Here is a 26607-nt window from a genome sequence, read left to right on the forward strand (position 1 = left end):
TTAAATATATAAGAAGCTTCTTTATTTCACCTTAATAAACTTTATACTCTGATTGCTTACACACTGTACAAAATATTCACTTCGCTAAATAAATAAGACACAAAACATTATTGCAAACGGCGTTTACACCCCGAGGTAAGACCTCCTGGCCCAGGCAGGGGTGCTCCTGAGATCTTGTGTCCCCCACGGCACAGTGCAGGCCTTGTGGAGCTGAGAGGCAAGAGGCCTGGGGCAACACGTTGCGGGTGGGAGCAGAGGGGTCCCAGTACCAAGGAAAACGGATCTCAAGCTCACGTTAGGGATGGAACCAAGGCAGTGGAGCTGGTGAGAAGGGATGCAGTGGCTGCGTCCGGCCAAAGCGAACAGAAAGTAGTGCATGCTGCAGCGAGGAAGGTGGAAAGGGCACAAAGCCAAGGCACTGTAGGAACCATTTATGAGACCAGAGTCCCTGATAACCGGCTGATAAACATCCTCAGTTTCTAGAACCTGGCAAGGACAGACTTGGCTCAGCCAACAGGGTACCAGGCCCCAAAAGATGCAATAACTCCAAGCCCACTGGATAGAGTGTGCAATGGCCTCCTATTCTGGTGAATAGTTAAATCTGTAGATGGTGCTGGTGTTAAATACAGAAACCCAAGATCTGCCAGTGGGATGGGGAAGAGTTTCCAGATATTGATCAAATGAGGGGTGGGAGAGAACGGTGGGGTCTGGGCAAACGTCTCATTAAAAAAAAAGCATTTTGTTTCACATTTACCAATCCTGGAGTCTAGGGCAAGGGAGAGTTTCAGGCTAATGCCCTAAGCATTAGCAGCCGCAGGAGGAAAAACCCTCTCAGGTTCAGAGAAGAGGAGCATTAGTAGCTTTGCAGGAAGAAGAGGAATGGCCTCTCTGGTTGGTTCCAATTAAACCCTTTTTCTCCTCTATTCTGACTCTGGACCTTAGCTGTTATCCCTAAGATCCTGTAGACTCATGTGAGGCCCCCCAGAAAGTACTTTCTCCCACCCCAGCCCCCCAATTAGAAGCCAGAACTTAAGACACCCCACCCCCTGGGCTCCCCAGCTTGCTCATCAATCATCTCTTCAGCTGAGTGTTTCACACCATAGGGAGGCAGAAAAAACCTGCCCCCACTACACTTGGGCAGTGACAGGATTGGGGTGTTGAGCCCCTCAGACTCCAAGTAAGAGGGGAGGAAGAGACCCTAGATGGGCTGAGCTGTGATCCCGACCGTATTGGACAGAGTGGGAATGGGGAGGACAGAATTAGAGGAAAATGGAAGGGGGCGGACTGGCTCTGGCCCTTCTCCCGAGGCTCAGGAGACACTCAGATGGAACACTTAGCCAAGTCGCTTTTGTCAAATACCACCCGAGTGGCAAAATAAATGGCTATCACCCCGAGGCCTGCAGCCGACACCATGTAGGCTGTGACCGACTGGCTCAGCTGGACGATGGAGCCCATGAACAAAGATGGAGCCACCTGAGAGAGGAGGAAGGCACTGTCCAGGATGGCTAGGTCCAGGCAGATGCCCCGGCCCGGGCCCCCGGGATCCGCCGCCTCCCCGACCACCATCCTCACCGACACATCACAAGGGGAGGCCCCACAGAGAGGGGGCGAGGACGGGAAGAGGCCGGTATTGGAAGCCCCCGAATGTCCATTGGGAAAGGGTCCCCCAGCTTTGGGGCCTGCCAAGAAGCTGGTGGTCAGGCTGTCGCCGCTGCCGTTGCCGCCAGTGTCCCCTCTGTATTTGGGCAGGAATACCTGGAAAAAAGGAAGGGGGAAGAGAGATACTTAGTGTAAACTAACTCGATACCCCAAAGTTCACACACACACATACCCCCCCTAAAGAAGAATCAACCTAGCGTGAAAAGATGGAAATTGGTCAGCAAGGCTCCCAACATAATAAACAGGCCTGGAAAGAACTTATAGTTTGATTTTAAAATGGAGAGGGGTTCCTAGGGTGGCCAGTCTTTTTATGGGCCTATTTTTAGGTAGGGGGAGAAATGGGAACTTCACAATGAAGGGGCTAGGGGTAGATAATGTTTGGCCCTTCCTGTTAGGAAGAACCACTACCATGACCCAGAACTCCTGACAATGGCAAAGGAGAAGTGAGAATTCAAATTAGATTTGGCCAGCTACCCATATGAGAAGAGAACAGAACCCTGGAAGAAAGTGGAAGCCTTAGGAACCTTTATGGAACAGGTAAGAAAATTAAAAAGCAAGAGAAAAAAGGCAATGGCAAGAGAACAGAAAAATGGGGGCTTAGGAGCTAAGTCCGGAAGCTACCTTCTTCCCCATCCTCCCCCTTTACAAACCCTTCTCACTAAGCTAGCCTTTCCCTGGCCCTCAAGCTATTAATCAGGGTACCAAGGAGACCCTATCATCCCTACCCCAGAGCTCACTTCTGGGATAAGCTTTGCTTGAATCCCTGAAGCCTAGGGATCATCTTGGGGTACGGGCTGTTCCGAGTGGGGGAGCTCCTCCAATCTTGGACAACTTAGGTTGACACTAGCTGGCATCAGAGTTGTTGGGGACTCAAGGAAAGGGCTGGCGGTACAACGGGGCTTCTAATGGGGGGATACAGAGGAAGGCATGTGATGTTATCCAGAGCCAGACCTCCTGCTCCTGCCCCTGTGAGGGACGGGCCTCCCAAGACTGCTGTGAAGCTTCCTTAACCCCCCTTCTACCACAGGAGAAGGCCGGAAGTTTAGGACCATCGGCCGGACGTCCAGTGATCACCAGACTTGCCTTCTAGATCTGATTAGGAAAGAATCCCTTCTGTGGCTAAAGGAAGAGGAACAGGAGTCTGAGAGAGGCAGATGAGGGCCTCAGGGAGCCAAAGGGAACCTCTCCTTACTCAGCACAATCTTTCACACCCCCCCTTAACCCCAATCCTCAAGGCCAGGCCATAGCTCAGATGCCACAAGAGGGCAGCCTGTCCAGGCAGAGGGAGAAGGGCCCACCCTTTTTCTACCAAGCACACCCCCATGAGCTGCCCTTTGGGGAGAGGTACATAGGGATGAAATGGCCGAGATGGGCCCAAGTTTCTTTTCTGTCCCTTCTCCCCTCCCCCACGCCAGCCTGGCACATTGTTTTTCAGGGGGGAAGGAGGGTGCTGGTGGAAGAAGTCAGTGTAAGAGGTGCAGATGATACTGGACCTGGGATCTATCCGCATAAAGCATCTGCTTACTCCTTAAGGTCTTAGAAAGCTGCCTCAGGGGAAAAAAAAAAAAAAAAAAAAAGAAAAGAAAAGAAAGAAAGTGTCCCTTGTTCCTCATTGACTCAAAGCTGTGTGGAAAAATCAAAAATTGGTAGTTCTTGCTGTGCAATTGGGATTGTGACTTGCCCGGAGTCACACAGCCAGGAAGTGTTAAGTGTCTGAGGGAAGATTTGAACTCGGGTCCTCCTGACTTCAGGGCTGGTGCTCCATCCACTGCGCCACCTAGCTGCCCCTGATCTGATTTTTTACATAGCATAAGTATGGAAATGTGTTTAGGAAAACCGCACATGTTTAAACTATAGTGGATTACTTGCTGATTAGGGACAGAGGGAGAAAAGTTTGGAACACAAGATTCTGTGAGGGTAGATGCTGAAAACTGACTTTGCATGTATTTTGAAAAATAAAAAGCTATTTTTAAAAAATAAAGTGAGTATACCCTAGTCACGTCACTAGAAAGTATCTAAGGTATGATTTTAATTCAGGGTCTCGGCACCAATCTTTCCTTGGCATCCCGCTCCCTTCTCTCAATTCTCCTAAGAACTCTCCAGGGACATGGCCTGGGTTCTTCCTATCCTTTGGACTCTCCTTTTCCCCTCAGGCAGAACCAGCTACTGGGCCTTCTCAGTGGAGGGATGGGGAAAAGGGATAGAAACAAAAAAAGGGACAGGCATTTATTAAGTACTTACTGTGGGTGTCAGGCACTATGTCAAGCAGTTTTACAAATACCATCTCGTTTTTATTCTAACACCACCCCTGGGAGGTGGGTGCTATAATTATCTCTACTTCACAGTTGAGGGAAACCTTGTTCCAGGTTATAGAGTTATTAAGTCCCTGGAGTTGAATTGGAACTCGGGTCTTTTGGACACCAGGCCCTGTATACACCATCTAGCTGCCTCCAGCCCTGGGAAAAAGGCTCCCCCGAGAGAGGCACTATTAGGAGAAGAAGTGGGTAGGAGATGTCCCAACTTACAGCAGTGCCCAGACCATCGAACGCATCAGGTGGGTTAGTCTCCTGAGGGGGTGCTTGGGGAGCTCTGCAATAGGGGACGGCAAGGGGGGAGAATAGAGAGAGGCAAGGAAGTAACAGAGGGAAGGAAAAGAGAATTAAAAGGAAAAGAGGTAGAAAAGCTAGGAAGAAAAGGTCAGAAACACTTGGGCTATTCCCCACCCCTCAGGTCAGCCTTAGGGCTGCAGGAGCTAGGCTGTTTGCTAAGGCATCCAGTCCTTTTTCTCCCTCCAAAGTAGATGAATCTACTCATCAATGTGTGTCACAAAAAGGGGACGGGAGTGCCCTTACAGCAGACGTCCTTTCATCCACCTTCCAGCATGACTACTTCTCACCCGGTCCAGATGTGCTCTCTGAGCATCTCCCTGCCCCTCCCCACTGCCCCCCTTCCTTCACTCGATCAGAGCCCCAGAGGATGCCGGCTGCAGAAGGAGCCCAGCCTACAGCCAGCTGCCTACCCAGTTCCCAAGGATTTATAAAAAAGGTGGCTTTCCCCCTAACCACCAAGATGGATCTTCTGAATCTCCCCAGACCCTCGGGTTTTTCCTGGTGACTCTGGGATAACTTCCTGGGCTCTGGATCAGAGGGCCCCCCTTCCCTCCCACCCCCCCCCAGGTACCTGCTTCTCCCGGTGGTAGAGGGAGGCCAGGGTGTAGGGCAGAATCTGCAGGGCAGAGAAGGTGAAGCCCGTGAGGGCAGCTGAAGCGGTCACCACGGCCACGCTCTGGGACAGACAGGTCACGCCAGCAGCCACCGGGAAGGCAAACACGCTGGCCAGGTACACCGCCCGGGTCCCGAAGCGATGCACAAGTCGGTCCATCCCCAGGGAGAAGAACAGGGAGATCATGCACTGCAAGAAGAGGCCCAGGCTCCCCATGCGCACACCTTCCAGCAACAGGGAAGGAAAGAAAGTCAGACGGACCCTCCATCGGTGATTGTTCCCGCGCCCCTTGGATTATCTACTCACTCTGGAGGGTCCCTCGCACACCTTTCTGAATTCAGGGGATCACAAATTCCCACTCTCCCCTCCCTCTCCCCTAACCTTTGCTTCAGTGAGGAACTAGACTAACCTAACTTTGTGCCTGGGAAGTTTCTTTTAATTAATCGGTTTTATTTGACTAATTTGTCTTTAATGCGTAAAAGTCTACCTCCCCTTGTCTTGGGGGTCAGCCCTAAGCTGAGGAGGGATGCCCCACTTGGTTGCACAATTGACATGTACTGCTTAACAAATTGATAGGCTTGGAAGCTCAAGCTTTTGCTTCCTCAGCCATTTCCTCTTTCACCCCCCCCCCATAGGATCAAGAACTTCTCACCTTCATCATAGTGTCGCCGGGCATCGGTGCCAGGCTCAGCCCGGGGCACCCCCTGATACAGCCCTTCCCCCACAAAGTCTGTGTAGAAGAGGGTGAAAGTCATGAGCGCCATCCAGCTGCACAGCTCGGCCACGAAGAGCCTCTGGAGAGCCCGAGGCACGCGGCAGCAGAGCCTGTGCAGCCGGGGCAGCAGGCCGGCCAGGTTCCGGAACACCAGGCGGGCCCGGCACGGGCAGCACCGGGAAGGCACAACCAGCACCGGGAGCCCCTCGGAGGGCTCCCCTGAGCCCAGGGCCGCCTCCTCGGCCACCAGCAGGGTGGCTGCCATGCAGGTGAGGAAGATGAGACTAAGCAGGCCAAAGAGACACTCCTCCTGGGTCCCAAGATAAGGGGCCAGGGCGCTGGCATCCCAGTCAATAGCTGGCAGCAGGTACCCCAGGCAGCCTCCCAGGCTGATCATGAAGGCGTACACGGAGAAGGCCTGGCGGCAGTGGTCCGGGTCCCGGAACAGGTCAGAGAGCAGGGCCTCCAGCGGCGTGAAGCACACCTGGCCGCAGAAGTCCAGCAGCCCCACACCCAGGATCAGCAGGGCCAGCTCCAGCGGCCGCGCGTCCGGGTACATCAGCCCAGCCAGGCGGCTGGCTCGAGGAATGAGAAAGAGACTCAGCAGCACGCCCAGGGACAGGGCCCAGATGAAGGGTCGGCGGCGTCCATAGCGCCCACGCCAGTGGTCGCTGGCCGAGCCCAGGAGCGGGACAGATACCAGGCCCAGGACAGGGCCGATGCCTGAGGAGAGACCACAGGGGAGGGATCAGTGGGGCTGTGCTTTCCCTGCCTCCCAGCAGGTCATACAAGATAACATACATATATGTATACATGCACACAGTCACATCATAGAAGATAAAATACATGTATATATACTCACAACACATGCATATTCAGTTCCTACCGCTTACCATCCCTTCTGTAGAATTTATCAGCTGAGAAATGTTCTGTACATACACGTGTATTTCACACAAGATAACATACATGTATTTGTACATGTGTGATATAGATGCACGTTCACATATACGTATGTATGTTCAGTTTCTACTGCTTGTCCATCCCTTTTTTAGAATTTATCAGCTGAGAAACATTCTATTATATATGTATATACATATATTTATTTCACACAAGATAACATATATGTAAATGTACATGTATGATATGCACACATACACATAGACATATGTATATTCTGTCCTTGCTGCTTGTCCATCCCTGTTTTAGAATTTATCAGCTGAGATAAATTTTCCATCTGTGCGTCACAAGTGAAGAGATGATAGCACAGGAAGTTTTGTATGAACTGCTCCAAAGAGAACAGCATTCACAATGATCACAGGAACAAAAGAAAACCACCCAGACGCAGGTTAAAGGAAATAACCTTGTTCAGAGTGTTCTGTGAAGTCTTTTCTGATACTCAAGCTGCTAGTGCAGCTCCCCACAAAAGTTCTCTCACAGAGTTAATTTTGCAGATGCTCACGAGTACCTTGTGAGGCTCCTTGCAGGCACAGGCTAACAAAGTACCTGGCACACAGCAGCTGCTTAAAAAGTGCTTGTTGATCACCTGTCCCCAATCAGTTGAGGTTGAAGACAAAGGGTAGAGCAAATTAAATACAGCAAAGCTTCTTAAACTCTGGGTCATGACCCTATATTAGGTCACATCACTAAATGTGTATGGGGACACAAAATTGTGATTTATCATTAGTAAATATTTGATTTTTATACCTATTTTATATATTTATATGCCCCGGATCACATTAAGAATTTTTCAAGTGAAAGAAGTTTAAGAAGCCCTAAAATACATAATCCGTGTGTTTCATGTGCTGGTTAGTTTTTGCTTACTTATTTCTTTGTTATAAGGGAGAATTCTGGGCAGGTTGTATTAGGAAAAAAAAAAGTCTTCAGGAAAATATTTCCCATGATAAGGGGATAATTTCAGAGAAACTTAAAAACTTATATGAACTGATAGAGAAAGAAGTGAGAAGAACAAGGGGAACAATTTATTCAAAGACTAATATTTTAAAATCAAATAACTTTAAAAGACTTAGGAATGATGATCAATGTAATAATAATAATAATAATAATAATAATCAGCCTGGAGTCCAGAGAACTCAGACCAACCACTTCCTGATAAAGAGAACAAAGGCTCAGCACAGAATCAAAAATACTTTTTTTTTTTTCCCTTAGAGAGGAGTACATGGCCAACTGGGTCATTTGTTTTGCTCAGTTCTACATATTTGTAACAGAAGTGGAGTTTTTCTACCTAAAACAGAAGAAGGAAGGGAGGAAGAGGGGTGAAAAGGAGAAAATTTCAGATTTTTTTATTGAAAAAAGTAAGATTAATTTTTTTAAAATCATTTCACAAGATAGATATTTTTCATTTAGAGAATAATTTAAACTGTGAACATCAATTTAATGGAATATTACTGTGTTGTGAAGAAATAATGAATATGCTGAATCTATAGAAGCACAGAAAAACTTCTATGAACTGATGCAAAGTGAAGTAAGCAGACCAAGGAAATTAACATTTGTGCTAAGGAGTAGAACATTCTATATATATAATATATATATTACACATATACATATTATATATATATATATATATATATATACTTCCAGAGAACATAGGAATATCTCTTCCCTCTTCCCCCTTCCCCCCACCTATCTTGGTATTCCTAGGAAAGTTCCTGGCATATAATAATTAACAGATGCTTGTTGCTGATTAACATTAGAAATGGAAAAAACAGCAACAACAACAAAATGAAAAACTAACTTTGTGAAATAAAGACTAAGAAATGATTTGAAAAGACATCCTGTGTCCCAGTCTTTTGCAGACATAAGGGTCCATGGGATGGAAAGCTGCATATAATATTAAACCTTTTTAAGGTGATATTTGGTTTTGCTGAATTTATAAAATTCCTTTTTGCTCTTAAAAATGCTTTATTATTAGGGATGACTTTCTTAGAGGGAGAAAGAGAGAAGTAATTGAAAAAATAAGATGAATAAAATCTGTTTAAAAGCTGATATAGCAAAAAAAATTATTTATTCATGCATATGTTTTAAAAAATAAAAAGCTTTAATAAAAAAAATTGAAAAATTGAAAAAATAATAATTCTTCACTTTCCTCAAGAGTCTTTTCCAAACTAAGATTACCAGGACGGTAATGTCTAGGATGGACCCACCAGACATGAAAACTACATAAAATTCATATCGTTAGCAAAAAGCCTACTTTCCTCTCAGCAAGAACAGCAGATGTCCTCGTTCCCTCAAGCGTTTTCCCTTAGGTTAGGGAGAGAAAACAAGGCCCTGATAAAATTTAAAGATAGGAAGGGATGAACTGAATGGAGTAGAAAAAAGATTTGGGAGATAACTTCCTTACCCAGGACCATTGTCATAAATTTCTCTTCCACCCCAACTTCCAGGAGCAAAGGTGGAACATAGGTGATCCCCGCAGCCAGACAGACCTCTAGACCAAAGGTCAGCAGATTGACGAGCAGGAGCTGGGTCTTCCGATGCCGGAGCAGCCGGGTGGCCCATAGCTTCTGGGCCATGGCCCACCAGGTCAAAAGTTGGGGGGCTATGGGAACTGTGACTCAGATGACAGAGCAGCAACACTGCTGGGCTTTTCTGCAGGTCCCCAGACCTTTCCTCTTGCGCTCAGCCACCAGCTGCCTCTGGCTCACAGAGGAACCCCTCATCTCTACCATCACCCCGCTTCAGGCTCGGTTTCCTTGACCACGCCAAGTGTCCTGTAGCAGAAAGAATCCTCGATGTGGGCACATTTTAGCAGCTTTGATCCTAGGAGGCAGACCAGAGTACATATGGAGTATGACTAAATCTTGACAGTGAACTTTTGATAATCTATACCAGGGGGTTCTTAAGTGACTTTTTTATATGTCATAAGACACCTTGACCAGTCTGATAAACTCTACAAAGTTATTCTCAGAATGATCTTTTTAAATACATAAAATAAAACATATGTGACTATAAAAGAAATAAATTACAATAGTTATCAAAAAAAAATTTTTAAGTTCACAGACTCCAGGTTAAGAATATATAATCTATACCAAGTAGTTTCTTCCAGACTGGTCTTCCTTGCCTCTTAGGCAGCAATGTGGTCCAGGAGAGTGTTGAGTCTGAAGTCATGAAGACCAGAGTTCAAATGTGACCCTCGGATAGTTAAATCACATACTCAAAGAGGAAAATTACTTACCCCCTGTCCACCTCAATTTCCTTAAGTGTATCATAACAGCATCTCCCTCATAGGGTTGTGAGGATTAAATGAGATAATATTTGCAACCTGTAAAGGCCTTGTGCCTAGTACTTAGTAGGGATTTAATAAATGCTTCTTCCCTTCCCCTTTTAACGTAGTGATTTTCAAACACATTCCTCACTATTCATCCATCCATCAGAAAATAGATACATTGTAATATTAGCCTAAAACTGCCTTCATTAGAAAGCTAAATCAACTGTCAAAACAAAAATCCTTTAATACATTCCACATTTAAAAAGAAATGGTTTGTAATTATTTTCTGGCTTGGATTTCCCATGGAATGGCTCTCTTATCAATATGGGAAATAAGGCTATTGAATTCCCAGTTTCCTAGCCCATTACCATTTGGCCCCCCCATCCCTACTCCTGAGCTGCTCTACAGATTCGGATTCCCCTTGAACTCTCAATCTCCCGTCCCTTTTGTGCTTCCAAAAGCTAGACTGCTTTGAAATCCCTTCTGTTTCAGTAAGCAGCATTTCTTATTTCTCTCACCCTAGCAGTAGAAGATGGGTTTCATGTTAGAGTAATAGAGAAAAGACTTTGGTTTGGGGATACCTTGTACTTTAAAATGTCTCTGGAGGAAGCTATTTTAATGAGGAAGAACCATTCCCATAACTGTTCTGGGGCTGTTTCCAGGGACCTGGTCTCAACCGCACAACCTGGAAACACCTGTGACACTCCAAACCCCCCGAGTCTGGCGCAGTGCCCTCTTCTCCCACCCAATTCCTATTCTGACCAGTAATCATCAGCAGAACATTTGTTCTCTGCAGGAGTTCCCACTGAGGGATCCAAATGTACTTTCCCAACACCATCTCTGTGCTGACTCATAGTCACTGGGAACCCACCATACGTTGTATTGTATGACACACAGCTTTATGGAATAGGTGCCAGCTGCTTTAGGATCAATATAAAGGGGGAAAGAAATCAGGAATATTGGGGAACCTGAAGGAATTAGTAAAATTTGAAGCTCTGCCATTCTCCTCAGCTTGGGGGTGGAGGGTAGAATTAAAGAGGAAAGGGATTAGTTTTATTTTCTTACTATCTTCAGGAATACCTATTCATTCTTCCAGGCTTGGGTCAAATTCCAGTCCCTCCATGAACCCTTCTTTCTGACCCCTCATCAGTCTAATTACACTCAACTTACCACATTTTTACAAACTTGCCTAACCTTGCACTGATGGTAAATACATGAGCCGAAATTCAATTCCTTTGAATACTTATGGATTGTGAAATCTGTACAAAACAACCGAGGGCTCCGTTTACGCATTTGTCCTTCCAAATGGATATGATGGCTGCCTTCAAGGGTCTTCATCCTTACCCTTCCTCTGCATCCCCAGGTGTTTCAAAACCCAGAGGCCCACCTGCATGCACTTAACCCCTCTGACCCTAAACAGGGGCTCAGTGACCTGAGCCCACGGACACAGGATTTTCTATTCAGAAAGGGCTAAAGCAATCAATGTGCTGCTAGTTGAACTAGAGCTAAAATTCTCTCTATATACACAAATTTTGTGCCTTTTCCCTAAGCTTCCCTACTTCTGGATGACACCAGTGTCCTTCCAGTGACTCCAGTTCACAGCCCCAAACCGACCAGATTTCTATATTAACAAAATTGATGCTTTTTTTTTTTTTTTTTAATAGCTAGGTGGTGCCATGGATCAAGCAACAGGCCTGAAGTCAGAGACTCCAATCTGGCTTCAGATACTAACTGTGTGGCTCTGGGCAAGTCCCTTAATTTTGTTTGCCTCATTTTCCTCATCTGTAAAAATGAGCTGCAGAAAGAAATGGCCAACCACTCCAGTATCTTTGCCAAGAAAACTCTAAATGGGGTCGTGAAGTGTTGGACAGAACTGGACAAAAATGTTTTTTCCACCCTAGCTCAAGCCTTCATCTCTTGGTCTGAATTAACTGAAGCATGGGATTATAGACTTGGAGCTGGTTCAATAATCTCATTTTACAGATGACAGAAAATGAGGAGAAGAGAGGGAGGAAGGGGAAAAAGGGAGGAAGGGGAAAAAGGGAGGAAGGGAGGAAAGGAAGAGAGGGAAGAAGGGAAGAGAGGGAGGAAGGGAGGAAGGGAAGAGAGGGAGGAAGGGAAAAAAGGGTGGAAGGGAGGAAGGGAAGAAAGGGAGGAAGGGAAGAGGAGGAGAGGAAAAGAGAAAAAGAGGGGGATGGAGGAAGAAAGGAGGAAGTGAGAGAGAAGATAGGTAGAGGGGGGGAAGAAAGAAGGAAAAGTGAGAAAGAAAAGAGAAGGGAGCGAGACACACACACACACACACAAGCTAAATGGTTTGTCCAAAGTCACTGAGGCGAAAAGAGATAAATCCAAGACCTTTTTTGGGTATCCTGATGTCCCTCTCTAATCCATATTCCATAGCTGTCAAACCCATATTCCCAAAGCATAACTCCAAGCATGTAATACCCCTGGCCAAGGGATAATGCCTGGAGTATCTCCCTATTGCCTCTAAACTAATCGACAAACGCCTTTCCCTGGTACTGAAAGCCCTTTATCTGGCCCCAGTCGGCCTTTCCTTCTCATTAGATTAATTTACTGTTCTCAACCTTCTCCATTTATCTTCCCCAGCCAGAGCCCCCTTTGTCTAGGTCTCCCCTCCTTCCCTCTTTGGCTTCAGAGCCACCTCCCACAGAAAGCTTTTCCTGACCACTTGAGATGTTAATCTCTTTTATCTGTCTAAAGCTTGCATCCACCTCCTTCCCCTTCTCAGTAGAATGGAACCTCCTTGAAGGAAAGGACTCCTTTTCCACTTTATCTCTGCATCTCCCCGGTGCCTAGCAAGATATTTAAAGAAAGCAGGTGGCTTTTTTGGAGGTCACACAGCTGTCTGCAGCGGAGTGAAACTCGGGTCCTCACGTTGTGCCCCCTAGCTGCTGCCCCTGAAAGGAGATGATTAATAAAGTCTAAGTGAAGAATGAATGCTGCAGGAAGGGACCGTACAGAACCATCCATGACTGGGCTGAGTATTTACTCCCAGTCTCCTCCCTCCTCTGGAGCACTTCAATGCCTCGGAGGGGGGACCAGCCAGCATCCAAGAGCCCGATGGATAAGGGTGCCGCAGACAGCATTACAGAACCGCCGTCTCTTAGGGAGTTGGGTACCATCACTGCGCCCCAAAGGTTTTGCCCGGGTTTCCCCATGTGCCTTGAGCATCATCACTGTATTCGTCCCCATCCTTCCTTCACTCCTTTCTTCAGAGAGAGGAGCCAGGGAGCAGAAGAGCCCAGCCCAGCTTCCCCTGACCCGAGGGTCCAGACTCCAGGAAGTGGGAGTTCCGGCTAGGCTCCGACACCCCCCCCTTCTCCTCCGGGAAGGACCGAGGGACTCACCTGTTTCACATTTCCCACGGACTGACCCTCCCTGAGCAAACAGAAGCTCTGCCAGCCTTCGCGCCACTCACAGCCCAGGCCCACCCTTCTCCGAAGTCCTCGCTACTTAAAATAAATTGCCCTCCTCCAGCAAACACTGCCACCTTCTCCTCGTCTCTCCCACTCTCTCTCCTGCCAATCTCTGCGTCCAGCCGGATCCTTCCTCGGCCGTCCATAGGGCTTCTGGGGCCGGGGGCCAGGGCGGCCCCCAGCCCGGCTCCCCGAGGGGAGGTGCAGAAGGGGCGAGAAGGAACGGAGCGGGCTCCCGGCCTCCCCACTCCCGAGCCCCTCCCCCGCCCCCACCCGGTGCTCTCCCCAGGTCCCCGGGGATTGGGCCAGGTGAGGATCTCATTGAAGACTCAAGTAGGAAAGAGGCAGGCACAATCCCGGCCCTATTTCTCTACCCCCTCAATTCTTTGGTTGTCGGGGCCGCCCTCTCAGCTCTCCAAAGTCGGGAGTTTAGTACCACAGGGATTTTTTTTTTTTTTTTTTTACCCTTCTCATGGCACCGGGCACAGTATTCCCAGTGTCACCATCCAGCCAGGCCTTTGCTGGGTCTCAGAAAAGCCAAAGCCCTTCAGAAGGGTTAAGCAATGAGGACTGTGTGACAAACTCAGGAGCACAGTCACTACCCCAAATCCCTTTAGCAAGCATGCTGGGCTTGTAAATCAGGAGGACCAGTTTCAAATCCTGCCACTTACTCCCTGTGTGACTTTCTCAGCCTGCTTTCTCATCTGAAAATTATACATCTATATATAGTGGGACACGATAGTTCTTAAAGTGTGGAGGGTTGTGAAATTATGATTTATTATCAATAAATGCTCGGTTTGTACACCTATTTTATATACCTATGTAATCAGGGTCATGTACAAATTTCCTGGGTGAAAGGAGGTTGAGTGGAAAAAGTTTAAGTTCTTAAATTTTTAGAGTATATATTGTACAACTAACTGGCTGTGGGATCTTGGTCAAACCACTTGACTTTCTCAAAGCCAGACAATTTTTTTCATGTGGAAGAGGAGGAGGAATTTTTTGAAACAGAAAATTATAGTGGAAGGTTAGCTTAGGCATTCACCTGGGATCCTTGTACCCTTTTTCAAGGAGTTGGTGAATTGGAAGGAGAAAAAATTACACCTTTACTAACCTCTGAATTTAGCGATTTTTTTTTTTCATTGTGGTTTGTTGTTTAAAAAAAAAAAAAACAAAACACTTCTGAAAAGGGGTCAGTCTATCTCTTCACCAAATTGCCTAAGGGGTCCACAGCACAATTTTGCTACACATACACAGTTTCTGGCTACATTCAGCAAGCCTAAGTGCCTGCTTTATGCTAGGTAGCCATTCTAAGTTACAGGAAAGCAGACCAAACAAAATAAAAATAAAACCTCCTTAGTCCTCTCCTTGAAGAACTAGTAAACTCTAAAAGTCTTTTCCAATTCTAACAATTTACTGATCAAGAGAATCACTCGCTTCAGTTAGCAAATGTTAATAAATGTTGTATTGTTTAATATCTTATTTTATTTTTCCTTTTATTTTCTAGCTTTAAAAATTAACTTGATCTTGTCTTTAGTTTATTCGAAGCATTAAGGAGAATCCTGGTGACCCCAGGTGCCCTAAGAGTTAGGATGGACGTGGTAATTGTAAAAATTAAGGAGTCCGTCCTGCCTCTCACCTAGAGGTAAGAATGCCTCGGAGAGAAGGGTTCAGGGATTTAACTGTTAAGAACTGCCTTCTTTCTATTCTGAGCGGTTTTTGTTTTCGTGTTGGGTTTTTTTAAGCAAAGTACAAATAGAGAAAATCAATTAGAACTGAGGAGCTCCAAGCTCCCCCCAGACAGATCTATTCCAAGCATCACACCTGGTTCTCCAAGCTCTCATAGCCCAGCTCTGGGACTTCAGCTAAACTAGGCAAAGAGGTGTGAAAATGAACCCCAAAGAGCTAGCTCCTGCTCATGTACTTTTCCATGGTTGGAAACTCCAGTTTACACATTAAACCCCTCCATCTTTCATCAGCTGGCGTTCCTAGGCTTTCCTTAGCAGGGGACTCCCTAACTCCTTGCCCTTTCAGAGGGCATTTGTCTCCAACACAGCTGCCTGGCTTCCCTTGTCTTGTTCTGCCCATCTGGCAAACAAAAGATCAACAGGAAGATCAACCAACTCCGGCTTTCACCTGGAGAGGAAGGAGAGAAGAAGTGGGGTAGAGGGAGGGGAGTGGGCTGGAGTGGGGTGGGAAGAGAGAACAGGAAGGGAGAGAATTGGGTTGACCACAAGGAAAAAGGTCCGAGTGCTCAAGGAAGAAAATGTCCAAACTGCAGCCCTAGTCCTGGATCAGCATCCCTATCACTGATTCACTGAGACTTTAACACACACATCTGTAAAAAAACAAAAATCAGAGGAAACTAGAACTCTTCCCACCCCAAAACCTTCTACCACAAACACACAGGAGCACCTACTAGTCTACCCAACTCCTTCCTCTGCCAGGAGAAGAGATCTAGGTCTGAAGGGTGACCAAGTAAAAAACAAAAAAGCTCTGGCCTTTCTGGTCTCTGGCTCTGTCAAAAAGGGGAGAAACGAGGACCCTTTCCCTCTACCTTGCCCAGCACTCTGAACTCCACCATCCACAGTTGGGAGATCAAAGAGATTCCCAGCTAAAACCATCCCCACAGCATCTCTGGTCTAGGAAGGGGGAAAAGGTCACCGAGGAAAAGGAACGAACTTGACCTGAACTTTCTAACTTTTTCCAACTTCAAAAGGCAATGTTGGAGCTGGGGGAAAGGGGAGGGGGCAGAAAAGCTTTCGGACCCCAGGGAAGTGTGGACAGATGCATAAAGAAATCATTGAGGGCTTTCCACCGCAGGATTGCTTTGCTGGACTCAGGTAGGGCAGGAGGGTAGAGCTCAGTGATTTTCCCTACTCAGGCTGATAAAGGCTAGCATGTGTCAGAGCCTGGGGGGCAGGAAGAAAAGGAGACTCGGCTAGCCCCCACCCCCACTCGTACAATGATTCTATGAGCCTCTTTATCTAGACCCCGAATCCTCCCACCCCCTCCCCAAGACACATCAAATGGGCAATCCCTAGCTCCAAGCTGCTGATGCCCTATGCCATGACCCCTCTCTCTGTGCAGTCACAATGGAAGACGGCTTTCTCCTGGGCTTTTCAAGAGAAAGCTTCCCCTTCGCCCTCTCCCCCCCCAATCAAATTTCCTGGCATATCATTGAAAGCTGCCCTGTAAAACTTAGGGGGAGGGGTCCTAAAGCAATGACAAGTAGGGGGAGAGCTTCAAATTTGTGTATAGGGAAGTGGGAGGCAGAGACTGAGCCTCTTAAAAAAGAGGGGTGAAGGGAGATCTGTCGTCCCTGGCTAAGCCAAAAGATTACCTGAGCCCCAAACCTTTCAAAAGCTCTGGGGGGGGGAGAGGAACCTATTGCAAGGCTCTCTTCCCTACTGCCCTTTCCAATTCCATTCACCTCATCTCCTCCAAAAAATAAGACAAAAACTCACTCCACAATAATAATTCTATGCAGTGGAGAAAGACCACCAGCAGAAGTTCAATTGTATTGTCAATGGCTTCTAAGTAACAGTTTCATTTACATAATAGCGATTTAAAGTTTAGAAAAGTTGGTGGTCTGAATATTAGAATGCCCATTTTACAGGAGGGGAAGTTGAGTTTTGATTTGTCCAAGGTCAGCTGGGGGATTCTGGCCCCACATTCAATGTTCTTTCCACCATGTTACCCGTCCCTGCCCCCTCCCCAGAAGGACTGGACATCTAACTCTCTGCCCCAAAAAGAATTAAGTACCTCCACTCTATACTGCCCAAAGGGCTGAGGTGGGAGGGGGAAGGAAGACCCATGCCCCCCTTTTCAGAAGCCCACCACACTCCCCCCTTTCTCTGCCCCCCTGCGGGGTTCGGAGGCTGGGGATTTAGCGTTCACCCCGCTGAGCTGCCTTTTCTTCCCGAGGGACAGGGAGGCTTCTGCTGAGCGGCCTGTCAGGGTAGAGCGAGGGGGCTGCAGGCCAGGATACAAAAGGGGATTAGGGAAAAGCCTCCCGGCCTGCAAAGTAATCCATCAAACTCTCCCCCCGCCTGCCAGCGCCAGCCCCTTCCCACTCAATGCTCCCCTTCCCAGCTGCTCTCAGCCTCCCACTGACCTGCCCCCCCACCTCTCCCCCCCCCCATCCGGGGCCCTGTCAAGAGCAAAGTGAATCCTTGGAGCTGGGGAGGGGGGTGTTGGCGGGAGAGGGGAGGACACAAGAGCCACTGGGAAAAGGGCATCGGATTCCCGGCACCCCTCCCCCTCCCCCTCCCCTGGATGTGTGAAAACCCAACAGGTGGCAGCAGCTTGGAGGAAAGTTGCTTTTGTCGCCCTGTCTGAGAGCCCAAACCCAGCCCCTCAAAGGGAACAAATGCTCGGGAAGATCTGAGGGGAGGGGGGAGGTGGCCTCCCAGGGGTTCCACTAGTCCCTTGGGCCAAGACCCTGGCCTTGGTCTCACCTTGGCTCCCCCAAGTCCTCCCTGTGCTTCCCCTCTAATAAGGAACTCGGAGGTGTCGGTCTGAATGCAGACAGAGACCCTCCCCATTCAAACTCCTTTGGGAGGTCACAGAGGGAATCTGTGTCCCCAGAACCAGGGTTCTGCCCCTGCCAAAGTTTCCCCTCTGCTCATAAACGACAGGTAAAGCTGCAACGGGCAGGCCAGGGGATGCTTGTGGCAGTCTTCGCTTTTGTCCAACCCTAGTACCCTCCCTCTCCCCCCTCTATCCCCAGAGAGCACTAGTGCCTCCCTCAGCATCACACGAAGCCCCCTATGCAATTGTCATGGCTCCCAGCCTCGGAATGAGGGAGGCTCCTATGGGGCACAAGCCTCTGTTGGGCCAAGATGCCATGCACGCTGCCCCTGCCCTCCCACTGGGGGGGGGGGGTCAGGGAGACCATCCGAAGCTGGACCAAGGGAGGGAGGGCTTCTTGGCTTGCCTCCCCATCACCTGTCTACTCTTTGCCCAGGCACCAATATAATGCTTTGGGTCAAAGGGTACTTGGAATTTTTTGTTGGGGGAGGAGGGGCATCTGGGGGCAGAAGAGCGCTCCTCCCCCCTCCCCCTGTCCGGGCTCTTTTCCCAGAAGAGGTCAGTAGCCAAATGCACTTTCCATTTAGGCGAGAGGCTGGAGAGGCAGTCCCCAACACACACCACCCCCAAAAGTGAAACCTGAACCCCCACAGCACAGCCTGGCACCCCTCCTCCCTTCCCTTCCCTGAAAGGGGAAGGTCGGCTCCGGGAACCTGTCATTGAGCTGGTGGATGAGTCAATTCTCGATGTCCAGAGACAGGCCCGTGTGACCTAAATGAGAGGGCTGGGCTGGGGGATAATCGTCCCTTACACAGCCTTTATCTCACAGCAGGGGGTGTGGCCCACCTCACTTTACAGAGGAGTAAACCAACATCTGCAGAGAACCGGGTCAGAGGGAAGGGCACTCCATTCTGACTCCCACCCGGTTCCATTTAGAACCGTGGTGCATTCAGGAGGACTTGGGTTGGAACTCGGCCGGAAGGGCAGGTGGGGAGCCCTTAAAGAGGAAGGGCCTCTATTCCTTCCCCAACATCTCCCCAGGACAGGTCAGGAGGTGTCCTGCAGCTTAAGAGAGTCCTGCCAGGAGACCCCCCAAATCTAGCCACACTTTGGAAAAGCGGGGTGCCCCTCCACACCCTTGTTTTTCCACTCAAACCTCCACAGCATCAGCCCAAAGTCACCCCAGAAGAATGCTGAGAAATATGTCCAAATCTACACTCACTGTGGCAGCTGGGTGGCACAGTGAATAGAGCACTGGGCCTGGAGCCAAAAAGACATCTTCCTGAGTCTCAGACACCCGTGAACTGGGCAAATCACGTCACCGATTACCTCAGTTTCCTCATCTGTAAAATCATCTGGAGAAAAAAAATGGTAAACCTCTCTAATGTCTTTGCCAAGAAAACTCCAAATGGGGTCACAAAGAGTCAGACAATTGAAAAATGACTGAATAATAACTATGTTTGATCGTCCCTTTTCCCATTTCCAAAGTGGTTTTACAAGAAACATATGCCCGTGATCTCGTGGGAAGTAGTATATAGCAACAGAATGCTGGACTCATTGCTGTTAGGGTGGAACAGTATGGTCAGAAGAAAAATTTTTAAATGAACAAAGTGGTATGTGGATATTGGTTATTATTATTAGCATATCACAACAAACTACAAAGAAGGAATCAGACATGAAATTTAAGGTGAAGGATGACAGTAAAGAAATGTCTGGGGTGGAGAGGAAGACAGAGACAGATAGACACAGACACAGAGAGACAGAGAGACACACAGAGAGACAGAAACAGACACAGAGGAAGTGAGAGACAGATTTACAGAGACACAAACACACACACATAGACACAGAGATAGACACACACACACACACACACACACACACACACAGAGACAGAGAGACACAGAGAGATAGACAATGAATATGGGGTAAAAGATGCTCCATCACCAAAAGAACTCTAGCAAAGGCATGCACAGTGGAGGGAAGACCAACGCTGAAGAGCTCCCACATGGGAGCCAGGAGACCCGAGTTCTGACGACAGGTCTCCCACTAACTGGCCACAAGGTCCTGGCCAGTCACACTCTCTGAGCCACAGTGATGGCCAGCACTCACCCAGAGCAGTCTGGCAGGGCCAGGCCCTGTACCTCCCCTGGGAGGGCTTTATGGATGCTATCTATCTGATCCTCCCAACAGCCCTGAGCCCCAGTCCCATTTCTTACAGCCAAGCTAGCTGAGGCAGGCAGGGGCTAAGTGTCTAGGGTCACTCAGCCAGTAAGCATCTAAGGCCTTCCTGACTCCAGGCATAGTGCTCTTTGCCACTACCCCCCAACTACCAAGTGCACACACCTGTATAGTGTCGAACTCGCAGGATTATTTGACATAAATCAAGTGAGTAGCTGGGGCAGGAGGAAAGTTGGCTCCCAAACGAGGATAAAGTGGTATTATTGTTATCATCGCCGTTATCTCTCTGCAGTTGTGAGGAGATAAATGTGACTCCTCCTCCCGAGGGGAGGCCACCTGTCTGTGCTCCCAGACACCAATCTTCAACAGACTCCAGGAAGGTCAGGGTGAGAGAAAGTTAGAGCTGGAAGACAGTCTAGAGATCATCTGGTCTAATCCCCCTACTTTACACATGAGGAAACCAAAGACTTTTCTTATTGTTTGGACATTTTTCAGTCACATTGGACGCCTCACAATCCCATCTGGGGTTTTCTTAGAGATACTGAAATGATTTGCCATTTCCTTCTCCAGCTCATTTTGCAGATGAGGAAACTGAGGCAAATGGAGTTAGGTAACTGGTACAGGGTCAATTACTGAAGATAAATCTTCCTGACTCCAGGATCTGGTGCTCTGTGGTACCACTTAGCTGTACTACACTAAGGCCTAGAGGGGAGATTAGGTTATCCATAAGGATGGGAGGAAAACCAGATTACCCAAAGTCACACACAACAAGAGAGCAGAGATGCTTTTTTCCATAGGTATTCCTTCTATATAGTTAGTGCCAGGATCAGGACTGGGCTGACAAACTTGAGAATATGGATATCTTTTAAGAGCCTCATTATGCTCACTGATGCCCCCCCCCATTTTATCCAAATGTTATTCATCCTTTAAGTTCAAATCCAAGCTCCTTTGTGCTAGTCTAGCCCTATTGATCTCATCCTTGAACCTAAACGCATCATTTGATCCATATGAGAGTGACTCTCAGGTGTGTTAATCTCATCTCTCCCAAATAGTATCTATGATGTTCCTTGAGAGCAATTACCATATCCTTTTCTTTATACTGCCCTCAGTAGCAACACAGGAACTAGAATATCTTCTATCTGATATCCTACCTGACAATTAATTCCTAGGAATATTATTGTTATCACCAGGAAGTCTTTGCAATTCGAAGTAGATAAATGGTACTCCAGTTCCCAAAGCAGGAGGAAAAACCACTGGTCAATGCTGCCCAATATTTCTTGGATGCACTTGAAGGAGTACTTGAATGTAGGGACAGATGTGGACTTCTGTGATTGTGATTTCTCAGCTGCTTCAGGGGCCCAGTGCAAGCCCAGCTGTCAAAAAGGAAGAAGCTAATTTGGACTTTCCTTTGGGGAAGGGCAGTGAATGACTGCTTAGTTTCCTGGGATGTTTACCAACTCAAAGTACACCTGCGATAAGAGACATGGGGGAAACAACATTATGTGGAGGAAAAGAGAAAGCTAGCGTAGTTGGCCCAAACTATTCCCTTCTCTTTGGGCAACTGATATTTAGAAGAGAGGGAGACTGTGGACTATAGAAAAATGACTCAACTTTCTGCCTTATGGCTCAACTCTGCTCCTAGCTAGGGCAGTTAGGGATAATCCCAAATAAGAAGCCCCTAGTCCTCCTAAGTCAGGGGAAAGTAGGGTAAACATTGATTTTCCTTGCCAGAAGATCAGCAGAGAATCCATAAGTTAAGACAAGCCCATGATGGCTCGATAACCAACCCCAGGAAACAACATTCCCACCCTCTACCCCTCCTACTCCAGGCACAATTAATACACTGGACAAAGCTCAACACATATTTCTCTTGCTGGGAGCAGTGGTACCAACATACAGAGGACTGGAGCTGGCACCAACTGGTCCAGTCCCCACCCTCATATCACTGGGATCAGAGCCACTGGTTGTTAGAAGAAAGTAAAGGCTGAGTTTTAATTCTGGACATCAGAAAGTAAAGCAGGATAGCTGAGGGATGAAAGTTGGGAAAGAGATATCGGAAGAAAGTCTCTTCCCTTCCATATACAATGTAAAAAAATTAGTTATAAAACAATATCTGAAGATTAATTTCTCAAATTAGTTATAAAACAATATCCAAAGCAAGATTAATTTCCCAATATAAAACAATATCCAAAGTAAGATTAATTTCTCATTTTATCCTTACCACAATCCTCCATGATAGCTAAAATGATTCCCAAAGCCACATGATAGAATAGGTATTCAAATGTGAGGCTTGGGGCCCAAATTCAGTGTTTTCTACTTAAACCAAAGATGCTCTCCTAAACTCAGCCCTTTTATTTTACAGGTGAGCAAACAGTCCTTAAGAGTAAAATTGTGTGAGGTCATATAGCTTTTACAGAGAAGAGGACCCATCCCTGCTTGCCTTAAAAATAAACAAATATGTCACACAGGAGCACAGGGCAGAATTGAACATTTGATAACTTTTTTTCCCCCTGAGGCTGGGGTTAAGTGACTTGCCCAGGGTCACACAACCAGGAAGTGTTAAGTGTCCGAGATCAGATTTGAACTTGGGTCCTCCTGAATTCAGGGCTGGTGCTCTATCCACTGCGCCACCTAGCTGCCCCCCATTTGATAACATTTTTAAAAAAGACATCAGAATTTCTTGATGGAAAGATGATGACCAGATCCTAAAGAGTCCTCCCCTATCATCCTCAAGCATTCAGGTGCATTGTCTTAGAGTTTCACAGACCCAGCTTTTATCCCTTTGGGACAGTCAAAGATGGAGCCTTTAAACATTTCTGCTCTCCATCCACTACTAAGAATCCTAGATATGAGTGGGCTGAACCTCCATCATGGGGAGTGAACTCGGAGGAGGCAGCCAGGTGTTCCAATAGATAGAACACTCAAGCTAGAATTAGGAAAACCTGAATTCAAATTTGGCCTCAGACACTTAGCAGTTATATGACTCTGAGCAAATCATTTAATTTGTTTGCCTCATCTGTAAAATGGTGATCATAATAGCACCTGCCTCCTTAAATACTTAGCATAGTTCCTGACACACAGTATTTAATAAATGTTTATTACAGTCCCCCCTCAAATGAGATGATATATGCCAGAGAGATATGTCAACTGCAAAATACTAAAAGAAAAGATCATTATCAAAATTACTTTTATAAGAGACTTTGTGCCCAGAAGTGACAAGAGATTTAAGCCATATTTGTGCTAGGCCAAGGATTTACAGCAGGGCCCCTAAGGCCAGTCCCTTGTTGGGCTGTTGTTGTTCAGTAATATCTGATCCTCCATGACCCCATTTGGGGTTTTCTTGGCAAAGATGTTGGAGTGGTTTGCTATTTCCTTCTCCAGCTCATTTTACAGATGAGGAGCTGAAACAAACAGGGTTAAGTGACTTGTCCAGGATCACATAAACAGGAAGTATCTGAGGCTGTATCTGAACTAGTTTTCCTGATTCCAGGCCCATCACTCTACCTACTGTACCACCTAGCTGTCCCTTGCTGGGTTATGAGCCCTATGTATTTATAGGCTACAGGGTCACTTGTGAAGGTAGGGAGGTGGCAGAGGTCACACTGAATTCAAGTTAGCCTAATTTACTCCCTGTGTGACCTTAACCACTATTTCCTTATTTTTAAAGTAAAGGTGATAGTAGGAACACCTCCTAGGGTTCTTGTGAAGATAAAATGAGATTATAAAATGATCTAAAAAACCTTAAACCATGGTTTGCTAAATTCAGAATTTGGAAAAAAGAAAATAATTTTTAAAATCCTTTAAAAATTACAGCTCTATGTGTGAGTGAATGAGTGAGAGAGAGACAGAGATAGACAGAGACAAAGACAGAGACACACAGAGAGAGACAGAGACAAAGGGAGAGACTGAGAGAGACAGAAAGAGAAACAAATACTAATCTAGCAAGCTTCATCTGTGGAATCCAGGCTTCTCTAGAAAACAGCCAGATGACCCAATCCTGAATGCTGACTGGTGGAGAAGAAGGGTGGGAGGATTTGGAGGAAGCTTTGGTCCATATAAGAATGGAGTGTGTTCCCCAGTGTGCCATACAGGGATGCCCATACTCATCCCACAGCTGCTCAGATGACCTTGGGAGAGACTTCTCTGCCCTGTTCTCCCTTCCCCTTCTCTTCCAGGATTTCTCATTTCTTCCTTCTCCTTCCCTCAGTTCTGCTAGTTACTCAGAGGAGACAGAAGGAAGGAGCTCCCTACGTGTAGATCATGAGTGTTATAGGAAAACTACCCCCACCACACACACACACACACACACACACACACACACACACACACACACACACACAAATTGGGGCCCTGTGCTTCCACAGCTGTACTTTTCATCCACAGCTGTATTTTTACCTCCAGACTCATCCTGGTGACTCAAACGTTACTCTCCCAGCACCCTCTTTCAGGAAGGGAGAGCCAGACTAGAGTAAACTGGGAGATATGTGTGTATTTAAGAGATAAAGGTAGAGAAGGAAAGTACAAATTAGCCAGTTAGACAATTAAACAATCCCCACTCACCAAAACAATACTAGCTTGCTTCTGTCTTCCTCGGGTTTCTCAATGCCTTCCTACCCCATCACACATTTTTCTAATTCTTTGGCCATTGACAATCTGCCACTCCCAAGCAGGAAACCTGGACCCCTCGAAGCCAGGGAGCAGAATTGGACCTCTCGAGTTACTCAGGTCCAAGGCAAAAGAAGCCTCCTTGAAACCCCATCCCAATGCCATCCCTCAGTTTATAAGAAAAGTGGGCTCACTAACTGACCCTGTTCCAGGGGATAGAGTGGGAATGAGCCCAGGCCCAGGGCTATTATTAGCCTCGGTTTCACGGGATCAGGTCTGTGTCAACAGCTGAAGAGCCATCCCTCACTCAGGTACCCACTAAGCCAAACTCCTCATCTCCAACTCCAAGCACCTTAACCGGGAGTCCAGCCCCCTCTCGAGACCCTGGCCCGGGGGAAGGGTGGAGATCCGAAACCAGAGAGTTCGGTGTGGCCAACAGGGACTGGGGCAGAAGTCACAGATGTAGTTCTGCCTCCCGGGTCAGGGTCGAGCAAGGAGGAAGGGGAAGCCTGGCAACGCCCCTTGGGGCACCCTGCAGGATATTCCAAAGTTACCTCCTTGCTCCAAGGACCAGGCGGCCAGGGGCAGCTCTCAGAGGCGGGGATCGCGAGATGCCCTCCAGCAGATGCACCTGTCCCAGGACCTCTTCTAGGATACCTTCTCCATCCCTGCACTGGCTCTGAGAACCAAGCACGGGAGAGGTTCCTCCTTTTTTCTCTATTCCTCCTCTTTCTGATCCTCTTTCCAGAGCAGGGGAACGAGGCTCCCAAAAACGGCTGGGGTCACTCTCAAGGACTAAGCCGGGGTACCCTCCCGGGCTGGAGTGCTCTTCTAGGAGACCCGAGACCTCCCTGAGGGGCTCCCCGGGGGCTCCCCCAAAGGGCCTCCGCTTCACGCCCGCGCCCGCGAGGAGCCCCCGCAGCTGCCCAGCCGCTGAAGTCCGCGCACTGGCCCGAGCCCCTTGCCCTGCGCCCCCAGTGCCCGGGACTGTGAGCGTCCGCGGTGACTCATCCTCCCCCTTTCCGGTGAGGCAGAAACAAGGGAAGAAAATAAATGCAACTTTCCAAAGAAAAGTCTGACGCGGGAGGTTGCAACAGGACCGAGAGTGCACCCGGCCAGCGCCAGTCCCCGGGGAGGAGCCCCCGCCCCCCACCGCTCGACCCAGAGCGCCGGGGACCCGGGGTGCTCTGAGCTCTCCGCCGAGGGGGGCCAAATGCCTAGGCGCCCAGCGCTGCCCCGGGCGCGCACAGCGCGGAGCCGGACAACGGGGAGCGCGCCCGCAAAGCGGGAGGACTCTCTCCAGCTCCCCCGCGGGGCCGCCGAGCGGGGCAGCCCCCATCCCGCGGGGGGCAAAGCACGCGCCTCCGCAGGAGTCTGGCCATTCGTTTCCAGTCCCCGCCGACCCGGAGACCCTCTCCCCGGAGAGAGCGCGGGGCCCATTCCTACCTGGCCGTGGCGCGCGGCTGTCACCCCGGGCCCCGCTCGGCGCGTGCAGAACTGCCCCCCTCCCCACCCCCCCCACGCGCGCCAGCCGGCGGCTTTTAAATCTCCAGGTTACACTGCGGGAGGAGGGAGCATGCGCGCTGGGCCGCTGAGAGGCGGGGCGGGGCGAGGCGAGAGGCGGGGAAAGGTGTAGGGAGGGGGCTCAGCGGGGGTGGGTGGGGGCTGCTCCTCTGAGGGAGGGCGGGCGGGGAGAGGAAGAGGGGAAAGGTCCGGGCTGTTGCATCTGTAACAGCTTGCGGCGTGACCCTGCCCAAACTCGGGGCCTGGGGCTCCAGCGCTGCGCCGCAGCTCCCCCACTTAACCTGGACGGCGTCTGCACCCCCTCCGGCTGTCCGGCCGTACGGAACGTCGGGGCGTGAGGCCCAGGTGTGTCCCCGCCGCGCTCCGGTCACTTCGTCCTTACCCCTCCCGGCGTAGAACGGCGCCCAGCCCCCGGGGCGGGGGGCTCCCTTCCTACCTATGAAAGTCCCAGGAGGTCACCCCCCCCCCGTGTACTTATCCCATTGTCTACCCCCTTCCCTTCTGGCCTGAAC

The 26607-nt window shown here is 48.5% G+C and overlaps 1 protein-coding gene across 5 annotated transcripts; it reads right to left on the reverse strand.

The window, feature by feature from the left end:
- On the reverse strand, positions 1–26147 carry SLC45A3 (solute carrier family 45 member 3). Of its 5 annotated transcripts, none has more exons than XM_074308965.1 (5): positions 26018–26147; positions 8955–9373; positions 5534–6319; positions 4840–5105; positions 1–1755 (listed from the first exon to the last, which is right to left on the reverse strand). In XM_074308965.1, exons 2-5 carry the CDS (start codon positions 9124–9126, stop codon positions 1321–1323), a joined length of 1659 nt encoding a protein of 552 aa, XP_074165066.1. In that variant the 5' UTR covers positions 9127–9373; positions 26018–26147; the 3' UTR covers positions 1–1320. The 5 variants fall into 5 exon arrangements, with proteins under 5 accessions (XP_074165066.1, XP_074165067.1, XP_074165071.1 ...); XM_074308966.1 differs by lacking the exon at positions 26018–26147 and adding an exon at positions 25126–25633; XM_074308970.1 differs by lacking the exon at positions 26018–26147 and adding an exon at positions 21118–21724.
- Between the last annotated feature and the right edge of the window lie 460 nt (positions 26148–26607).

This window comes from Sminthopsis crassicaudata, chromosome 4 (assembly GCF_048593235.1).
Source record: "Sminthopsis crassicaudata isolate SCR6 chromosome 4, ASM4859323v1, whole genome shotgun sequence".
In the NCBI taxonomy this organism is placed as follows: Eukaryota; Metazoa; Chordata; class Mammalia; order Dasyuromorphia; family Dasyuridae; genus Sminthopsis; species Sminthopsis crassicaudata.

Excerpts from the sequence above, each read along its gene's own strand:
- SLC45A3 (XM_074308965.1), bottom strand. The coding sequence starts at position 9,126 with ATGGCCCAGAAGCTATGGGCCACCCGGCTGCTCCGGCATCGGAAGACC. Across the intron at positions 6,320-8,954 it reads ATTTATGACAATGGTCCTGG|GCATCGGCCCTGTCCTGGGC; the intron begins GTAAGGAAGTTA and ends GTCTCTCCTCAG. Across the intron at positions 5,106-5,533 it reads CCGGCGACACTATGATGAAG|GTGTGCGCATGGGGAGCCTG; the intron begins GTGAGAAGTTCT and ends TGTTGCTGGAAG.